Raw genomic sequence first — 20,531 nt, 5'->3', positions numbered from 1 at the left:
GTACTTTTTACCATTGTATGAGGGCTTTCACAGACATGGTTTAATTTAATCTCTGCTAGAAAAGTACCATTTCTCTATTTTGGGAAAACTGAGGTTAAAGAAGTTGTGCTAGTTCAAGGATGCATAGCTGGTAAATAGTAGAATCAAGATTCAGACTCAGGTTTTCCAATTATATGTCCATGTGCTTTTACTACTATATTATATCCGTTGAATTAGAACTATGAATTATTCTTATTAGAAATTGTCTTAAGATATTTTTGTGATTCTTACCTAAATTAAAAATTATTATTATAGATATAAGCCTTCCAAAGTCAGCAGCCATCTGTTATACAGCAGCACTATTGAAGACAAGGACTGTTTCAGATAAGTAAGTAGTTATGAAAACTATAATAGTTTAGAAAGACTGCTAAACTCAATATTGTTTTTCATCCACTGACTTTAAACAATGCTTTTTCCCCCCTACTTCCTGCTGAATAACCCTTGATCTTATGGGGCTTAGAAGCTTCTTACTATGTGTAGTGGAAAGAGCAAGGTTTTTAGAGCTAAGTAAACTTGGATTCAAATTCAAAGTCTACAGCATACCAGCTATGGAACTTTGGTCAAGTTAATGAGTTTGAGTTTCTTTGTTATCTGTAAAATGAGAATAATACTGTAGGGTGGTTGTGTGAGGATTATATGTGTTAAATGCCCAAAGCAATGCTAGATAGAAAGTATATCCAGTACATAGTAGCTATGACGGTAATGGTAAGATATGTGGTAGGGAAATAGGTTTCATGTTACCTGTTTTGAGATTATAATTCTGAGTTATTCTGATTTCCTTGTATTTTTGGCTGTCCTTAATGAATTTCTCTTTATTCCACAGGTAAGTTATTCATAAACCAACCAAATGGCAACTGCTTTCTTTCACCTTAGATTACTGTGGCTTGATATGAATTAGAATGGACTGTTCACAGTCTGTGAACAGTGAAAATTTGATAAGAATGTACTTCTATTTCATGAGATTCTCTAGATGTCCCTGTGTGGCATTTCTTATTTTATTACTTTGCCCAAAGTGTGCCTTTAATGGACTTCTGAAGGCTTTCTTCACCTTAACTTGAATATTTCCATTTCTTGTGCTGCCTTCCTTTATGTGTTGAACCAAAGGCTTTACTTTTATGTTTAGTAGCCATTTGGCTTTGACTTTAGCCATCACCAGAAACCTCTGATTTAGGGGGCTAGATTACGATCTCAGTTAATTAATTGATTAAAATACTTATTTATTTAAATATTTATTTCTTCATTTTGTGGTTTTCTTACAGATTTTCTCCAGAAACAGCCTCCAGAAGAGGGTTAAGCACAGCAGAAATTAATGCTGTGGAAGCAATTCATAGAGCTGTGGAATTTAATCCTCATGTTCCAAAAGTAAGAAACTTTATGATAGAAATACTACTTTTATTTAAGTTAATCAAATTGGTAACAGTGTATAGACCAAAGTTTGGGTCTCCATAATTTGAGGCAGAATTGTTTTAGTCTGCTTTATTTTGATGCTTAGTGTTTACCCTAAAGGGGATGTTAAAAAGAATTTAGAAAGGTGGATAGGAGCAGTATTTCAGTATAGGCATTATAATTGCTGTCAAAATAAAATTTGATGTACAATATGTTCACTTAGCTGTTCCTTTTACTATGGTTATAGAGAAGAAATAAAATGGCTTGGTCCTAATAAAAGATCATTCATATTTCAGATCATTAAATCAAATATCCTGTTACTATAAAAGCTATTTACATCTAGACAGATGCTTTTTTTTTTTTTTTTTTTTTTTTTGACAGATGCTTTTGAATGAGGGCTGGGTAGACAAAGACTGAAGACAAATAGATTAAAATAATCAGTGTTAGGAAACAGATGTGAAAGTTCCCAGAAAAACTGCTGAGTTGATGTTTATTTAGTCCCAGATGAACTGTACTCATCTCATTTGTCTTAATATTGTACACCTTGCAGACATACAGATCATTGGTTAATCTTTGTGTGTTATAACCCAAGATGAAATTTTGGATTTTAAAAACAATGCCCCAAGTTAGGGAGTATAGAGTATTCAAGAATATGCCTTTATTTAAAAGAGTAATTGTAACTGTTGATTCCAGTATAATATGTTAGTGGAATTTGGAAACTAGTAAACATTAAAGGATTAACCTCTAAAAAATAATCTCCAAGAAATGCAAGTTGTAAGTCTGTTAGAGTAAGTAAAGACAGAGTCAAGAATATTACTGAAATCTAAGGATGAGAGTCAACAAATATTTATGCCATTCTCTCATTAAGTGAAACTGGTCCCATAAATTTCAATAAAAATTTTAGTGTGAATTGTAATATATATACAGCAAAGTGTAAAAAACAGAGATGTGTGTCTTAATGACTTATTATAAAGCAAATGAGTGGAAACTACCACTGAGGTCAAGAAACAACATTGTCAGCCCCCAGAAACCCACCTGCCCTTTCCCAATTACAACTTCTTCCCTCCTGCCTAAACTTAACCACCATTCTGACATTAATTATGTTTATTAATTATGTTTTTCCTTCTTTTCTTATATTTTTAGTCTATACTTTTCCTTTATTGCTGGCTTTATAAAACAGGTTAAGGAATTGTCCCTCTTTTATCATTCTCTGGAATAATTTGTGTAAAAATTAGAATTATTTCTGCCTTCAGTGATTGGAAGAATTTGCTGATAAAGCTGTCTGATTTTGGATTTTTCTTTGTGAGAAGAATTTTCATTACAAATTTCATATCTTTAATAGTTTAATTACAAATTCAATTTTTTAAACCATTCCATAACTATTCACATTTCTTGTTTCTTCTTGTGTTAGCTTTTGGTAAGTTGTATTTTTCTAGGAATTTATTACATCAAAAATTTCAAATTTATTGGCATAAAGATTTCATAAAATCCTTTTATTAGCTTGTTAATATGTGCAGAATCAGTTGTAACATCCATTTTTTAATTCATAACACTGGCTACCTTTCTTTTTGCCCCTCTATTGGATTCCTCAGGGATTTATCAATTTTATTAGTCTTTGTGAAGAACCAGCCTCTGGCTTTGTTGATCTTCTCTACTGTTTGTTTTCTGGTTCATTCATTTCTGCTCTTTACAGCCTTCTTTCAACTTTCTTTGGCCCCATATTATTTTTTTTAATTCTTGTATCTTCTTTTTTTTTTAATTACTTATTTTTGGCTGTGTTGGGTCTTTGTTGCTGCGTGTGGGTTTTCTCTAGTTTGGCGAGTGGGGGCTACTCTTCGTTGCGGTGTGCGGGCTTCTCATTGCAGTGGCTTCTCTTGTTGCAGAGCACAGGCTCTAGGTGCACGGGCTTCAGTAGCTGTGGCACATGGGCTCAGTAGTTGTGGCTCGCAGGCTCTAGAGCACAGGCTCAGTAGTTGTGGCACACGGGCTTAGTTGCTCTGTGGCATATGGGATCTTCCTGGACCAGGGCACAAACCTGTGTCCCCTGCTCTGGCAGGTGGATTCTTAACCACTGAACCACCAGGGAAGTCCCTCTTGTATCTTCTTATAAGGTATTTAACTCATTAATTTTTAATGTTTCTTCTTCTAACATATCCATTTAAGTCTATAAACCTCTCTCTAAGTACAATTTTAACTGCATACTATAGCATTATTTTTTTTATAATTTAGTTCAAAAATATTTTCTAATTTCCACTATTCCTCTTTGATTTAGAGGTATATTTATTCCATTTAGATATGTATTTCTTAATTTTAAAACATATGAAAATTATCTTTTTATCAATGATTTCTGACATAATTGCATTGTGGCCAGAGAACATACACTGTGTGATTTCACCCCTTTGAAACATTTTTTAATTCTTGAATTTCTATTTATTTTTCACATCTCTCGTATTATTTATAGGTTTGAATTCTCTGCCAAAAGTTTAAATATAATCTGTTATCTCTTTGAAAATAAAGTAGTTATCTTAAAGTCTTTCTCTGATAATCCCAATATCTAGAACGTCCCTGTTTCTGTTTTTAACATGTTTTTTTCTGCTGCATCATGTTCATATCGTCTTTTCTCTTATGCCTGATTTTCTTTCACTATGTGCCAGATACTTTATTTGAAAAATTGTAGAAATAGCTTAAAATCTCAGATAATATTATATCCCTTCATAGAGGATTTTCCTTGCCCTTAGATGCCTGGAAGAAGCATTGGTAGGACAGGATCACCTTAATTCAGTTTCAGGGATTGAAATTTTCTGGTCTACCCGGATGACTTGAAACTGGACTGCAGTCCATGAAAGTTTCAGTTTATTTCTGGTTCACCCTTATTCCTAAGATGCAGCTTTCAGAGTCCCAGTCCAATCCTGAGGGTTTTGCCAGGCTCTCACTCTTGACAGGACTTGGACTTCAACTTTTGTTCCAGTAGCCTTATGAAACTGGCAAAAATACTGAACAGCCTCCTAGCTATCTTTTCCAGAATTGTCAAATGTCCCTATAGTGAAAGAAGCCCCAGGTGTGGCTTACTTCTCTGCTCTCTGCCATCTTTAGACTGTGGCCTGGTAATTCTCTACCCTTTGTTAATTATCTGTATTTAATTCAATTTTTTAAAATCGACAGCTTTTCTAGCTGTCTGGGAGGGTTCATCTGAGTTACCCAGTCTTCCATTACTGGAAGCAGAGGTCTAAAAATACTTGTATATGAAATGCTCTGCTCTCTCTTGCTGCAGAGTGGTTAAGAGAATGGATTCAGCAACTAAACTGCCTACATTTGAATTCTGGCTCCACTACTTCTATTACCTTGGACAAGTTACTTAACTTCTCTAGACTTGAGTTTCCTCATGTGTAAGCTGGGGATAATATTCCCTACCTCTTAGAGTTGTTATTAAGATTAAATGAGTGCATATCTTTAAAGTGCTTAGAAGAGTACCTAACACGTAGTAAGCTTTACAGAAGTGGTTGTTATTGTTAGTACCCAGGATGGTGTGGAAATCTGTTCCTTGTGTGAGAAGATAAGCAGCAGTTATTAATCAGAACTATTCAAATTAAATACACCATTGATATCTAAAAAATTTATTTAATTCCCACTCAAAATAACAAAATCGGGATTGTCTGTTCCCTGTGGTTGTTCTTTTCTGCTTTAAAAACCCTCTTACGTAAAATGTATTCTCAGCAGTAACAATTCTTTTTTTTTTTAACATCTTTATTGGAGTATAATTACTTTACAATGGTGTGTTAGTTTCTGCTTTATAACAAAGTGAATCAGCTATACATATACATATATATATATATCCCCATATCCCCTCCCTCTTGCATCTCCCTCCCACCCTCCCTATCCCATCCCTGTAGGTGGTTGCAAAGCACAGAGCTGATCTCCCTGTGCTATGCAGCTGCTTCCCACTAGCTATGTATTTTACATTTGGTAGTGTATATATGTCCATGCCACTCTCTCACTTCATCGCAGCTTACCCTTCCCCCTCCCCGTGTCCTCAAGTCCATTCTCTACGTCTGCATTTTTATTCCTGTTCTGCCCCTAGGTTCTTCAGAACCATTTTTTTTTAGATTCCATATATATGTGTTAGCATACAGTATTTGTTTTTCTCTTGCTGACTTACTTCACTCTATGACAGACTCTAGGTCCATCCACCTCACTACAAATAACTCAATTTCGTTCCTTTTTATGGCTGAGTAATAGTCCATTGTATATATGTGCCACATCTTCTTTACCCATTCATCTGTCGATGGACACTTAGGTTGCTTCCATGTCCTGGCTATTGTAAATAGAGCTGCAGTGAACATTGTGGTACGTGACTTTTTTTGAATTATGGTTTTTGCAGGGTATATGCCCAGTAGTGGGATTGCTGGGTTGTATGGTAGTTCTGTTTTTAGTTTTTTAAGGAACCTCCGTACTCTTCTCCATAGTGACTGTATCAATTTACATTTCCACCAGCAGTGCAAGAGTGTTCCCTTTTCTCCACACCCTCTCCAGCATTTACTGTTTCTAGATTTTTTGATGATGGCCATTCTGACCAGTGTGAGATGATATCTCATTGTAGTTTTGATTTGCATTTCTCTAATGATTAGTGATGCTGATCATCCTTTCATGTGTTTGTTGGCAATCTGTATATCTTCTTTGGAGAAATGTCTATTTTTGGATTGGGTTGCTTGTTTTTTTTGATATTGAGCTGCATGAGCTGCTTGTGTATTTTGAAGATTAGTCCTTTGTCAGTTTCAGCAGTAACAATTCTGATGGTGTACATTGTGCATTGGTTTTCAAAACTACTGCCAGAGCCACAATGGGTGAGGGGAGGGTAGCGGAAATCCCAGGCATTGCCCAAATTATAAAATTAAATTGTTGGATATGTAATATATATTAACCTTCATATTGAATCTGTCTAAATAATCTGTGATGCTTTTAGTGATGCTTCTTTTGAGTTTAAAAACCTACACACACATATAGTGAAATACTCCAAAATACTTCTGAGAGAAATTAAAGAAGACCTAAATAAATGGAGATATATACCATGTTTGTGGATTAGAAGACTAATTATTGTTAAGATCTCTCCAAATTGATCTGTAGATTAAATGCAATTCCTATTAAAATCATAGTAGACTTGTTTGTAAAAACTGACAAGCTTGGGCTTCCCTGGTGGCGCAGTGGTTGAGAGTCCGCCTGCCAATGCAGGGGACACAAGTTCATGCCCCGGTCCGGGAAGATCCCACATGCCGCAGAGTGGCTGGGCCTGTGAGCCATGGCCGCTGAGCCTGTGCGTCTGGAGCCTGTGCTCCACAACGGCAGAGGCCACAACAATGAGAGGCCCACGTACCACAAAAAAAAAAAACCCCAAAAAACAAAACAAAAAAACTGACAAGCTCATTCTAAAATTTATATGGAAATGCAAAGGATCTAGAATAGCCAAAACCGTTTTGAGAAAGAACAGTAAGGTTAGAGGGACTTATACTACCCAATTTCAAGACATTTTTAAAGCTACGGTAATTAAGATAATATAATATTGGCATGAAGGTTGAAATGTAGATCAGTGAAAGACAATAGAGAATCCTGAAATAAACTCACATAATTTTGGTCAGTTGACTTTCAACAAGAGTTCCAATGCAATTCAATGGGGAAAGGATAATCTTTTCAACAAATGGTGCTGGGAAAATCAGGCATCTATATGAAAAACAAACAAACAACCTAGACCCTCTCCTCATGCCAAATAAAAAATTAACTCAAAATGGATCAGAGATCTAAATGTAAGAGGTAAAATTATAAAAATTCTAGAAGGAAACAGAACTTGAGTTAGGCAAAGATTTCTTCAAAAGCATGATCAATAAAAAAAAAACTGATAGATTGGACTTCTTAAAATGTTTGCTCTTCAAAAGTTATCATTAACAAAACGGAAAGATAAGCCAAATGACTGCAGGTCATTTATCTCTTAAAGTTTGGTATCCAGAACTTATAAAGAACTTTTATAACTCAGTAATAATAGGACAAACAACTCAATTAAAACATGGACAAAGGACTTGAATAGTCACTTCATCAAAGAAGGTTTATGAATTAGCTATCAAAGAAGGCACATAAAAAGATACTCAGCATCATTAGTCATTGGGAAAACACAAATTAGAACCACAGTGTGATACTACTTTATATCCACTAGAATGGCTATACTCACATAGACTTACAATATCAGGTGTTGGCAAGAATGTAGAGAAAATGCATATATTGCTCCCAGGCATTAAAATAGTATAGCTACTTTGGAAAACAGTTGTGTAGTTAAACATATACTTACTATATGATCCATCAATTCCATTCCTAGATATTTACCCAAGAGCAATGAAAACATATGCCTATACAAAGACTTGTATGAAAGTGTTCATAGCAATATTATTCACAATAGCAAAAAATTTGAAACAGTCCAAAGATAGGTGAATGAATAAATAAATGGTGATATATCCACATAATGGAACACTTCTTAGCACTAAAAAGGAACGAAGTATAAGTACATGCAACAACATAAATGAACCTCAAATACTTTATGCCAAGTGCAAGAAACAAGACACAAAAGACAATATATTGGGGACTTCCTTGGTGGCGCAGTGGTTAAGAATCCGCCTGCCAATGCAGGGGATATGGTTTTGAGCCCTGGTCCGGGAAGATCCCACATGCCGCGGAGCAACTAAACCCGTGTGCCACAACTACTGAGCCTGCGCTCTAGAGCCTGTGAGCCACAACTACTGAAGTCCGTGTGCCTAGAGCCCATGCTCTGCAACAAAGAGAAGCCACTGCAATGTGAAGCCTGCGCACTGCAACAAAGCATAGCCCCAGCTTGCCACTAGAGAAAGCCCACGTGCAGCAACGAAGACCCAACACAGCCAAAAATTAAATTAAAAAAAAAAAAAGACAACATATTGGGGACTGCCCTAGTGGCGCAGTGGTTAAGACTCTGTGCTCCCAATGCAGGGGGCCCAGGTTCAATACCTGGCCAGGGAACTAGATCCCATACGCATGCTGCAACTAAGAGTTTGCATGCCACAACTAAGGAGCCGGCAAGTCGCAACTAAGGAGCCCACCTGATGCAACTAAAGGAGCCCACCTGCCACAACTAAGACCTGGCACAGCCAAATAACTAAATAAATATTAAAAAAAATAAATTATCATCAATACTTACAGTTGAGCCAAGGAGTGTATTATATTTCCTTAAAAAAAAAAAGACAGCATATTGTATGATTCCATTTATATGAAATTTATGAAATAGGTAAAACTATAGACACAAAAGGCAGATCAGTGGTTCCCTGGGGCTGTGGGTAGGAGTGGAGATTGACTTCAAACAGGCATGAGGGAACTTTTTATGGTGGTGGTTGCACAACTGTAAAATTTAGTAAAAATCATTGAACTGTATACTTAAAATGGTAAATTTTGTGATATATAAAGTATATGTCAGTAAAACTGTAGAATATGTTATTTAATTAAATATAAATATACATTTAATAAGTATGTAATATGTATATACTGCAATATTTGAAAATCATTTTTAGCCCCAGTAAAGCCTTGCCTGAAAAAAAATCATTTTTATTTATAGGTAGAAATTTGTATATTTTTTCCCCTTACCTAAATATCAAAACCAGTTGACAATTCAACTCTATCAGAATATCCAACTGAGTAGAATGGCTCCGTAACCTTACGTTATTGTTTGTGGATAGGCAGTTTAAGCTGGGTGTTACCAAACAGGATAAAAATTAAGGTTTTAGGGGGGAAATTTTATGCTCCAACAATTTGGATAATATCCCACTTAAATAACATTAGTGTTATATGAATTGGAAGAGCGCTGGAATTTGTGGCTGTTTTTGCAAGTGATGAAGTAGGTACAGATATTCTCTCCCCCTCTCTCTTCTATTATAGTCTCTGTGATTCTCTCCGCTGGAGCCAGCAAACATAAAGGGCTTTAGGAGTTTTCTTCCTCAGACTTCAACAATGTGTCATGATAACTTACTTAACCTAATGAACAGTGACACTTAAATATATATATATATTTAAATCTTCTTTTATTCTTATAAATTTATTTTGCAAATTTTCAAATGTTCTATGAATCTTACCAGTAAAATGACAAATTGTAAAGCTGTTTTAGCAGGAACTATTCTGGCTACTTTCCACATAACTACAACAGAAATGGCTGTAGGTCTAGAGTTGTGCAATTTGTTAAAGCTGGAAGCCATTAGAAGTGCAGTAGAAAAAGATCACATAAATCTCTTCAGGCTATGAATTTGCTTTAGATGTTTCATCAGTATTGATTGCTTTTACAGATTTTTTTAATCTACTGAATGAATTCAGTATACAGTAACTGTGATAGTAATAGTAAAAAAATTAGAACAGCATGTTTTCATGATTTTTGACTTGTTCTTCATTACCTAGGTATGGCTTTGGTTCAATAAACATTTTGTTTTAGTCACCAAACAAGAAAAAGATTATGTATCTTTCAGCTACTATAGAAATTGTTGGTTTTTAAAATTTTACGGTAGAAAATATTTCATACTTTTTAAATATTCCATAGCATCCTGTTTCAGTCATTCTTGTGTCTCACATTTTTTTATTATCAACCATCAAGAAGTATTTTTTAATTAAAATAATTCATATACAATATAATTCACCCTTTTAAAGTATACAATTGAATGGTTTTTAGTATATTCACAAGGTTGTGTAATTATCACCACTCTCTGATTCTAGAACATTTTTATTACCCCCAAAAGAAACCCTGTAGCTATTAGCAGTCACTCCCCATTCCTTCCTCCCCAAATCCATGACAACACAGATCTACCTTCTGTCTCTGTAGATTTAGAATTATATTATGTGGCCTTTTCACTTAGCATAAGGTAGCAGGTATCAATACTTCCTTTCTTTTTATGGCTGAGTAGTAATCCATTGTATGGATATACCACATTTTGTTTATCCATTCATCAGGTGATGGGCATTTGGGTTGGTTCCACTTTTTGGCTATTATGAATAATGCTGGTGTGAATATTCATGTGCAAGCTTTTGTGTGGACACATGGTTTCACTTCTCTTGGGTATATGCCTAGGAGTGGAATTGATGGATCATATGGTAATTCTCTATGCTTAACTTATTGAGAGACTGCCAAGCTTTTTCAAAGTTGGCTGTGCTATTTTACATTCCCAATGTAAAAAATTCCCAAAAATTTACAGCAATTTTTGAGGGTTACAATTTCTGTACATCTGTGCCAACAGCTGTTATTGTCTGTGTTTTGACTATAGTTGTCCTAGTAGGTGTGAAGTGGCATCTCATGATTTTGATTTGCATTTCCTAATGACTAATGATGTTGAACATCTTTTAATGTGGTTATTGGCCATTTGTATATCTTCTTTTTTTAAATTTTTTAAAATAATTTTTATTGAGTATAGTTGATTTACAATGTTGTTAGTTTCAGGTGCACAGTAAAGTGAATCAGTTTTACATATCTCCACTTTTTTTTAGATTATTTTCCCATATAGACCATTACAGAGTATTGAGTAGAGTTCGCTGTGCTATACAGTAGGTACTTATTAGGTATTTATTTTATATGTAGTAGTGTATATATCTCAATCCCAATCTCCCAGTTTGTCCCTCCCCCCCGTTCCCCCCTGGAAACCATAAGTTTGTTTTCTACGTCTGTGACTCTATTTCTGTTTTGTAAATAAGTTCATTTGTACCAATTTTTTTTTAGATTCCACATATAAGCGATATTATATGATATTTGTCTTTCTCTGTCTTACTTCACTCAGTATGACAATCTCTTGGTCAATCCATGTTGCTGCAAATGGCATTATTTCATTTTTTTCTATGACTGAATAATATTCCATTGTGTATATATACCACATCTTCTTTATCCATTCATCTCTCAGTGGACATTTAGGTTGCTTCCATGTCTTGGCTATTGTAAATGGTGCCGCAATGAACGTTGGGGTGCATGGATCTTTTCTAATTATGGTTTTCTCTGGATATATGCCCAGGAGTGGGATTGTATATCTTCTTTGGATAAATATCCAAGTCCTTTGCACATTTTAAAATTCATCTTTTTATTATAAAAAGTATTCTTTAACGTTATTATTATAGTAAGCCATTGACATTCTTGATTAATATGGTCCAAAACCATTGTGAATCTCCATGGGTTGAGAAATACCAGTATAACATATAATTTTACTCCTGAAATGAGAACATGAGGATGGGCCGTGAACCTTGCTGAGATATGGATGCTGAAGATTCAACTAGGGTTATTCATTTGGTAAGTTACTCACATGTGTGTACAAGCCTCAGAGCACAAATGATTGAAATTTGTTCCTTAGCAAAATTATGGCTTTATAAATCATGGATGTTTAGAGATAGCACAGATGATTGAAATCGTAAATATTAAATCCAAAAATATCCATGATTTACTATAGATGTAATTGTTCTTAGTATGACACTTTACACATCAGTTAGAATAGTATTATCTAACTTTAATTTAGGATCCAGCAGTAGCTTGCTGCAATATTTCATTGAAGGTTTTTTTTATTAGCATACTACCACCAAATTCTTCTAAATTTTATTATTATTAGATTTAAATTTGAGATACTTGCTTTAAAAACAAAATCACAGAATAGAAAGTCCAGAAATATATCTATATGTATTTTGTCATTTGGTTTTTGACAAAAGTACCAATGCAGTTCAGTGGGGAAAGGAAACTCTTTTCAACAAATGGTGCTGGAACATCTAGATGTCTGAATGGGGGGAAAATCATGAAATATTCTCATAGCATACATAAACATTAATTTGAGATGGATCATTTACCTAAATGTAAGAGCTAAAACTATACATCTAGAAGAAAACATCTAAGAATATCTTTGAAATTTTGGGGTAGACAGAGATTTCCTAGGACACAATAGGCACTTAACTGTAAGAGAAAAAATTCTAAATTGGCCTTTTCAAAAATTTAAAATTCTTCTCACTGATGACAGTGTTAAGAAAAATGAAAAGGCAGGAAATTCCCCAACCGCCCAGTGGTTAGGACTCCGTGCTTTCACTGCCGTGGGCACAGGTTCAATCCCTGGTTGGGGAACTAAGATCCTGCAAGCTGTGCGGTGTGGCAAAAATAAATAAATAAATAAAAATAAAATCATCATCATTTAAAAAAAAATGAAAAGGCAAACCACAAATAGGAAAAAAAATATTTCCAGTTTGTTTGTTTGGCAAACGACTCAAATCCAGAATATATAAGTATAAAATGACAACTTTAATGTAAAACATGGTCAAAAGCCTTGAACAGATACTTCAGAAAAGAAGATATTGGAATGTCCAATAAACACATAAAGAGGTGCTCACCATTGTTGGTTATCAAGGAAATGCATTATAAAATTACAAGGTATCATGCCTATCAGAATGGCTGTAATTAAAAATACTGATAAAATATTGGTAAGAATGTAGAACATTTAGAACTCTAGTACATTGCTGCTAATAGTATATAAAATGATACAACCACTTTGTCAATTTCTTATAAAATTAAACATATACCTCGCCCTATGACCCAGTTCTACTCCAAGGTGTACATCCAAGAGAAAAAAATTTAGCAATAAAAAGAAAAGAGCTACTGGTACAGCAAAACATGGATGAATCTTAGAAATATAGCGTCCAAAAGAATATATACTGAATGATTCCATTTATGTGATATTCAAGAAAAGGCAAAAGTGATCTATTGTGGTAGAAATTAGAACGGTGGTTGCCTCAGGTGGTCAGGATAGAGGTATTAACTGGAAAGGAGAACTTTCTGGGGTGATGGTGTTGCTTGTCTACTTTCTTTCTTTTTTTTAATTTATTTCTGGCTGTGTCAGGTCTTAGTTGTGGCACTCAGGATCTTTCATTGCAGCACTTGGTCTTCTCTCTAGTTGTGGTGCACGGGTTCCAGAGCGTGCGGGATCTGTAGTTGTGGCACTCGGGCTCAGTATTTGAAGCTCGCGGGCTTAGTTGCCCTGCGGCATGTGGGATCTTAGTTCCCTGACCAGGGATCAAACCCGCATCCCCTGCACTGGAAGGAGAATTCTTAACCGCTGGACCACCAGGGAAGTCTCTTGTTAAAACTCATTGAACTGAATACTTAAGACCCGTGCATTTTACTGTTTTTAAATTATACCTCAATAAAGAAAAAAGAATCTGCCTCAACATGGAAAGCACTGTCAAGATATCATGCCTCCTGATTAAATGAGATGATATATGTGAAGTTCTCAACACAATGTCTGAGTGTCAGGCAACAGCATTGATTATTATGGCCATCACTGCTTTATTATACTCTGTTACCATTTTCTCCTCCTGTTTAAGCTGTTCCAGTGTGTCCTCTTTCCTTGTAAATATTAGTTTAGTGCTTTAGAGTGTATAAGATTTGGGGGATTCCTTTGTTGAGATGGGGTGAAGGTGAAGATGGTTAGGTGAGACAGTTAGGAATTAACTTATTTGAATTACTTAATACCCTGAGGACAGTTTATGTCTTCCAGAAGAAGCCCTTGAGGGAAGAGTGACGTAGAACATTTAAAAACAAAACAAAACCTTGTTTAATAAATCTCTGCAACTTGAGTACATGTTTAGGAATATGCTATCTGTGGCTTTTTAAGATTATTCTTATTTTACAATAAAACTGGTTTTGGTATTGTGCTGCTAAGAAAGTAGACCATGCCAGGAGGCCTTTACAAGTGCAAGGGGAATTTTAAAAATAAATGGATACATAAAAGGTAAAATCCATTCTGGCTGATCAGAAATTGAAGCCCGTAGGATGTTATGAGTCCCATCCATTAGAGAAGGTACTAGGTCTTTAGCAGCGGGCTTACATTTCTTTTGGCCAGACTACTTATATTATAGCAGCATAAGTAAAAGATGAGGGAGATGGGCACTCAGTTGAGATTCTGAGTGGCATAGCGGGACTACAGGGAGAAAAGGGAAGTAGTGTTAAATCTGTGACCCATACTTACAGCACAGTGAGGCCTTTGCGTTTCCATTATATTGTACTGTGGCCCAGGTGGAAGGGTTGAGATATGAAATGCTTATCTCTTGAGATGCTGCTCTGTAGGATGATCTGGAAAGTCATTTTCCTGAAGCACATGCCCTGTTTAGCCTCCCATCCCTCTCCTTTTAATATAAGATCACTTTCCCTTTGCTCCTGAGGCTGCTAGGTAGTATCATGTTTTCTTTCAGTTTATTCATACAGCAGTTGTTTACTTTCTATCTGGGAACTTTCTTTAGTCTCCCTTATAATACACCTCCATGTGGAATCTTTGCATTCAGCCTGCCTGTCCAATCTCATAGAATGTGCACTGAGAAAACTAATTGGAGAGATAAATTGGTCTTGATGTGCATGACTGATCAAGAGCAAAGTACCTTAATTTCAGATGCCTTCAGAGAGATTTTTCTTTAACCTCTGCTTTTAAGAGGAAGATTATTAAAGCATTATCGTTACTTCAGGTCAGAATTATATTGCTTTTGGTCAAAAGCTGTTGTAAGATTTGCAAAGTAATAGAAACAAAGTAATCTAGAGATAAATTATAAAGATCAAAGCAATTCAAAATTAAAGTGAATTTGAGCGTAAGCATAGGTATGGATTTAGAGTTATAAAAGATACCACCAGACCATACATCATTATGTCTTTTTAACTATAGCTTCCAAAGTAGCTTTAATTTTTAATATTTTTAGTGAAAAGCAAGAGACTTTGAGTAATTATTTGAGTATATTGTCCATAGTTGAATACTAGTTAAAATTGGCCCACGCAATTTCCAGATATAACAAGAAGATGATTTGGAGGTAATATGGAAGGTCCTGCAGCACATACTAGGTACCAGCCTTGGTTTATGTCTTTAACTATATTTTATTTGCCAGTTATTTCCAAATATGTTAACTCTGGCTTCCTTCCTTGTCTTTAGATTTGCATTTCTATCTAGTTGTGGAAATTTTTACCTGGGTATCTAATAAGTACTTCAGACACTTTAATGTGTCTCAAACTGATTTTTTTTTAATTTATTTTTTAGTCTCTTCTCCAGCTTGCCTCTCCTTCCTTATTTCTGTATTCTGACTTACGGCTTTATTATTTTCTTCTGTAATTAACCTTTACTCTGCTCTTTCCAAATTACCAACTCGTATTATGACCTTTGAAATCTCTTTCAGATCTAGCCATCTTCTCCATCCCCACTGTCACTGCTCATTGTGCACCTTCACTACCTTTTTTTTTTTTTTTTTTTTTTTTGCGGTACGCGGGCCTCTCACTGTTGTGGCCTCTCCCGTTCCGGAGCACAGGCTCCGGACGCGCAGGCTCAGCGGCCATGGCTCACGGCCCAGCCTCTCCGCAGCATGTGGGATCTTCCCGGACCGGGGCACGAACCCGTGTCCCCTGCATCGGCAGGCGGACTCTCAACCACTGCGCCACCAGGGAAGCCCTATTCTTTTAAAAATTATTATTGTTATAAAAGTAATGAATGCTTTAAAAAAAAATTCAGACCCTTTAGAAGTTTATAAAGTAAAAAATCCCCTGTTTCTTCTCTCCCAATTCTACTTCTCTCACGTAACCACTGTTTCTGTTTGGTGTATATATTGCCAGACATTTTCTGTGCATTTTTAAACATACAGATATGTATGTGTAGAAATACAGTAATCTCAAATACTCTACCATCTTTTGTTTGGACCATTAAAACAGATTCCTCAGTGGTCTCCCTGCCATCAAACCCTCTCTACTCTGGCCATTGCCAGAGTTATCCACCTAAATAGCAAATCTTACTCTGCCTAAAGGGCTCTGCTTGTTCCCTATTGCCTATACGATAAGGACCAACCCCGTAGTATTGCGTGTATAGAAACCCGTCATAGTCTGGGCCCAGTATCTGTCTCCAGCCTCGCTCCTCACCACTTCTGCCTTGTTCCTTACCTCCAGTGCTACTATTCCCTGGATTGGCCAGGTCTCATTATGACTCCCTACCATTGTACATATGCTCAGTCTCTTCTCTACCTGGCAAGTTACTACTCATTCTTCAAGATCCTGCTCATCTGTTGCCTCCTTTGTAGAGGTGTCTTTCCCACTTTTCCCAAGCAGAGATAATGGCTCTTTCTTCTGTTTCTTTAGTACCTTAATCATCTTTTTTTTTTTTCTTTTGGTCTGTTTCTATGTCTCTCCCTTAGTTATTGGTGAGCTTTTTAAAAAGCAGGACTCTTGTCTTAGCATCATTTTATGTCTGATATTCTACTTAGCACATAACAGGCATTCAATAAATGTTTGGTAAATAAACATGTTTGTAATTTAGATCTGCATTACTATAAAGACCTATCTGAGGTAAAGAAAATAAAATTTTAGATCCCATCAAATTTTTAAGCCATTTAATATTTTGTGAGTTTTGCTACATTATGTCACTTTGGGCCTTTTAAGGACAGTAGTACAATTTCAGCATGACGTTATTTCTTTTTTATTTAATTTTTTTTTTTTTTTTTTTTGGCGGTATGCGGGCCTGTCACTGTTGTGGCCTCTCCCCTTGCGGAGCACAGGCTCCGGACGTGCAGGCTCAGCGGCCATGGCTCACGGGCCCAGCCGCTCCGCGGCATGTGGGATCCTCCTGGACCGGGGCACGAACCCGCATCCCCTGCATTAGCAGGCGGACTCTCAACCACTGCGCCACCAGGGAAGCCCATGACGTTATTTCTTAACTGATAAAAGAACTCAGCTTTTAATGGAATACTGTACTATATTTTAAATGAGTTAGATCTATATAGAGATGGGAAGAGATATACAAGATATATTGTGAAGTAAAAAGTGAGTTGCGTAACAGTTTGATACTATATTTAAGAAAAGTAGAATCAGTATATTATGCTTAAAAAAAAGAAATCCAGACAAACATAAATCAGATTATTATCTTTATTTCCTTTTTTCTTTTATTCTCCAATCTTGTAATAGATTCTTTTCTGTGTAACTCTCTAATGTTTGCATTTTTGTACTGTGAGCATGTACTTCTATAAGCAAAAAAAAAAAAGAGACCAAAACAAAACAAATTACCCGTCAGTTTTTAACCTTTCATATTCTTCTTCCTACAGAATTAAAGTCTTGATAGCTGAATTTTTTTGTTTTCATTTTGTTTTGTTTTTAGTTTGCCCAGAAAGTTAGAAAATATCTTTAAGTAAAACTGAAATACTTAAAGGTATGAGTTTGAAGACATTTTAAGCTATATATATCAGATCCAGTCAGTTAATTATTTTAGGACCTGCTTTGGATAGTGTAATATACTAGGTGCTGAAGTAGAATATGAAGGTTATGGTTTCTATTGTGTAGTGACTACACCTTATTCTGGGTAGCAGAAATTCTTGAGTAGCACTTTGTGGAGGAGATAAAGTGAGTAATAATCCTATAATTACATATTTTAAGTATATTTTCTTTTTTTTTTGTCTTTTTAATTTATTTTATTTTTGGCTGCATTGGGTCTTCGTTGCTGCCCGCAGGCTTTCTCTAGTTGACATGAGCAGGGGCTGCTCCCCATTGCGGTGCGTAGGCTTCTCATTGCGGTGGCTTCTCTTGTTGCGGAGCACGGGCTCTAGGCACGCGAGCTTCAGTAATTGTGGCTCTCCGGCTCAGCAGTTGTGACTTGCGGGCTTTAGAGCACAGGCTCAGTAGTTGTGGCACACGGGCTTAGTTGCTCTGCAGCATGTGGGATCCTCCCGGACCAGGGCTCGAACCTGTGTCCCCTGCGCTGGCAGGCAGATTCTCAACCACTGTGCCACCAGGGAAGTCCCTAAGTATATTTTCTTTGAACTGAAAGTTTTTCTTTATATTTTGAGGGTGAAATTTTATTTCACTGTCCTATTTCAGAAACTGAAAAATAAGAATTTCTTTGAAGTCAAATTGTAGAGGACATTTGCTGGTAGGTAAGACATGATAATAAAAAATAAGGTAGCATAAGGAAACAATTTTTTAATGATTAAATAGTGAAGATTTTTAATATAAAATCCTGAAGTATTATTTCCTAATAAACGTACCGTATCTGATTCTGAATTGTCACTTAGATTATTACTCAGTGAAAGTATAGATATATAGTTGCTATTAACAGAAGTATTTTTAGATATATTAAGTTGATACTTTTTATAAGTTTTACTCAATAATTATTAACTTAATATCTTTGCTTACCATTTGCTAAGTGGCTACCAAGATACGGTTTAGTCTAAAGCTTCAGGGTTCTAAAACACATTGAAAATAATTTGAGATGTTTTTATCTGTAAAATAAAACAGAACTCTAATCGAAAGGACTTGGTTTAAGTATTAAACCTCTCTGAAAATAAGATATTCTTTTTATGATGGAGATTCCACTGTGTTTGCTTCATTTTCTTTGCTTCCCACTGAAGAAGCTCTTAGTGCACTTGCAAAGAGCATAAGGAGTCGTGTCAGAGGTCAGCTATTTGAGTCCATTTTCCCACAGTCGCCTGGTGCGAGTGATCTTTTACTGTGTTTTAAAAAATGGGCAAGGATTAAAGAGGATTAGAAAGAATATTACCCTCCTGAATATAGGCCCAAGGCACTAAGGGTAGAGAACCCAGCCAGGCAGCAAATGGGCTTTGCTTGACCAGGACACAACCTCTGCTGCATTCCTTTAAGAAACTGAATGGGAAATGTTAAGTCCCCAAACTGGATTAGTAAATAATCTCATAGCTTGTGACATCTGCTAAAATAAATTGATAAGCAGACTGCATTCTTACACTTTGAGGAGAGAGCTAGAGACATCAAGACTAAGAGTAATTATTCTTTTTGTCTTTTTGCTTTTTAATTTCACCTTTATTGGGGTATAGGAATAAGAGTAATTCAAGATGAGCATTAAGCTCAGTAAGTGTTGGAAAGGCATATTCCATAAACAAAAAAGAAAAATTACTTTAGATGTATTAATACCATGAGTACATATGTATTGATTAATAACCTAAGGCTTAAAATTTAAAACCACTTCAATTATTTTTAGAATTCTTCCTGTTTGTAGTAGTTTTACAAAGTGTTTCACACATTCAACTGTTTAATTCATGTTGTTTATCTTATTAGCTTGTGTAACGACCTGAGGAACTTAGAATTTGAAATGTGAGAATATGTCTTTTAAGACACCTTTGGAATGTTTCTCTTTTTATATCTTATAATAGATGTTAATGTGGTTTGGACCATATGACACATAATTTGGTATCAAATTATTGAAACCCAAAGAGGTTGTTTCACACCTAGTCTAGTAGGGGAGGTGTACTCTGGCCTCAGTCTTTGGAAGAAGTAGTTAGCTAACTAAATATTTTTTAAAAGATTTTGTTTTAAGTTGACCACTTTAATAGTAAAGATGATGTACAAGTGTAATTTTGCATCTTTCTTCATGTAATTAGTATATTTGATTAGTGCAGTAACTGATTATGCTGCTTTTGTTATGGATTATAATATTAAGGCAAGTATTTTCTTCAAGAGTTTAGAATTTAATTTCATATGTGAATAAGAATTGATAGGTCATAACTTCTTTAACAGGCACACTCACTCATCTTGCAGTATGCTCTCAAGTCTCAAGAGTTAAAATTGTTCAAGTTGTCCCTGTACATTGAATATGTCCTCCTATTCTTCTCCCCACCATACCCCCCAACCTGCTCATCCACATTCCACCTGTCTTTATATGTCAGCTCAAATCCCAAATTCTATCAAGTGGTTTAAATTATAATTCATACCTCTTAAACATAAAATTACCATATAGCCTAGCAATTCCACTCCTAGGTAACCCAAGAGAGATGAAAACATTTGTTCACATGAAAATTCATACACAAATGTTTATTGCGGCATTATTCATGATAGCCAAAAGGTGAAAACCAAATGTCCATCAAATGATGAATGGATAAACAACTGTGGTCTGTCCATACAATAGAATATTATTCAGCCACAAAAAAGAATGGGGTACTGATACATGCTACAACATGGGTTGTAATAAACCAGTCACAAAAGACCCTATATTATATGATTCTGTTTGTATGAAATATTTGGAATAGGCAAATCTATAGAGACAGAGAGTATATTAGTGGTTGCTTAG

General features: G+C 35.6%; 1 protein-coding gene across 4 annotated transcripts in view; it reads left to right on the top strand.

Annotated features, from left to right (window-relative positions):
- Positions 1–20,531, top strand: part of ST7L (suppression of tumorigenicity 7 like) — a 77,579-nt gene that overhangs the window by 32,588 nt on the left and 24,460 nt on the right. For all 4 annotated transcript variants that reach the window (XM_065891290.1, XM_065891299.1, XM_065891284.1 and 1 more), the window contains exons 10-11: positions 295–367; positions 1,299–1,401. In XM_065891290.1, coding sequence (XP_065747362.1) covers positions 295–367; positions 1,299–1,401 — 176 coding nt within the window. The remainder of the gene's footprint in view (positions 1–294; positions 368–1,298; positions 1,402–20,531) is intronic.

This window comes from Phocoena phocoena, chromosome 1 (assembly GCF_963924675.1).
Source record: "Phocoena phocoena chromosome 1, mPhoPho1.1, whole genome shotgun sequence".
Taxonomy (NCBI): domain Eukaryota; kingdom Metazoa; phylum Chordata; class Mammalia; order Artiodactyla; family Phocoenidae; genus Phocoena; species Phocoena phocoena.
Note: the sequence above shows the minus strand (reverse complement) of the source record. Positions and strands in the feature narration are given on the sequence as shown.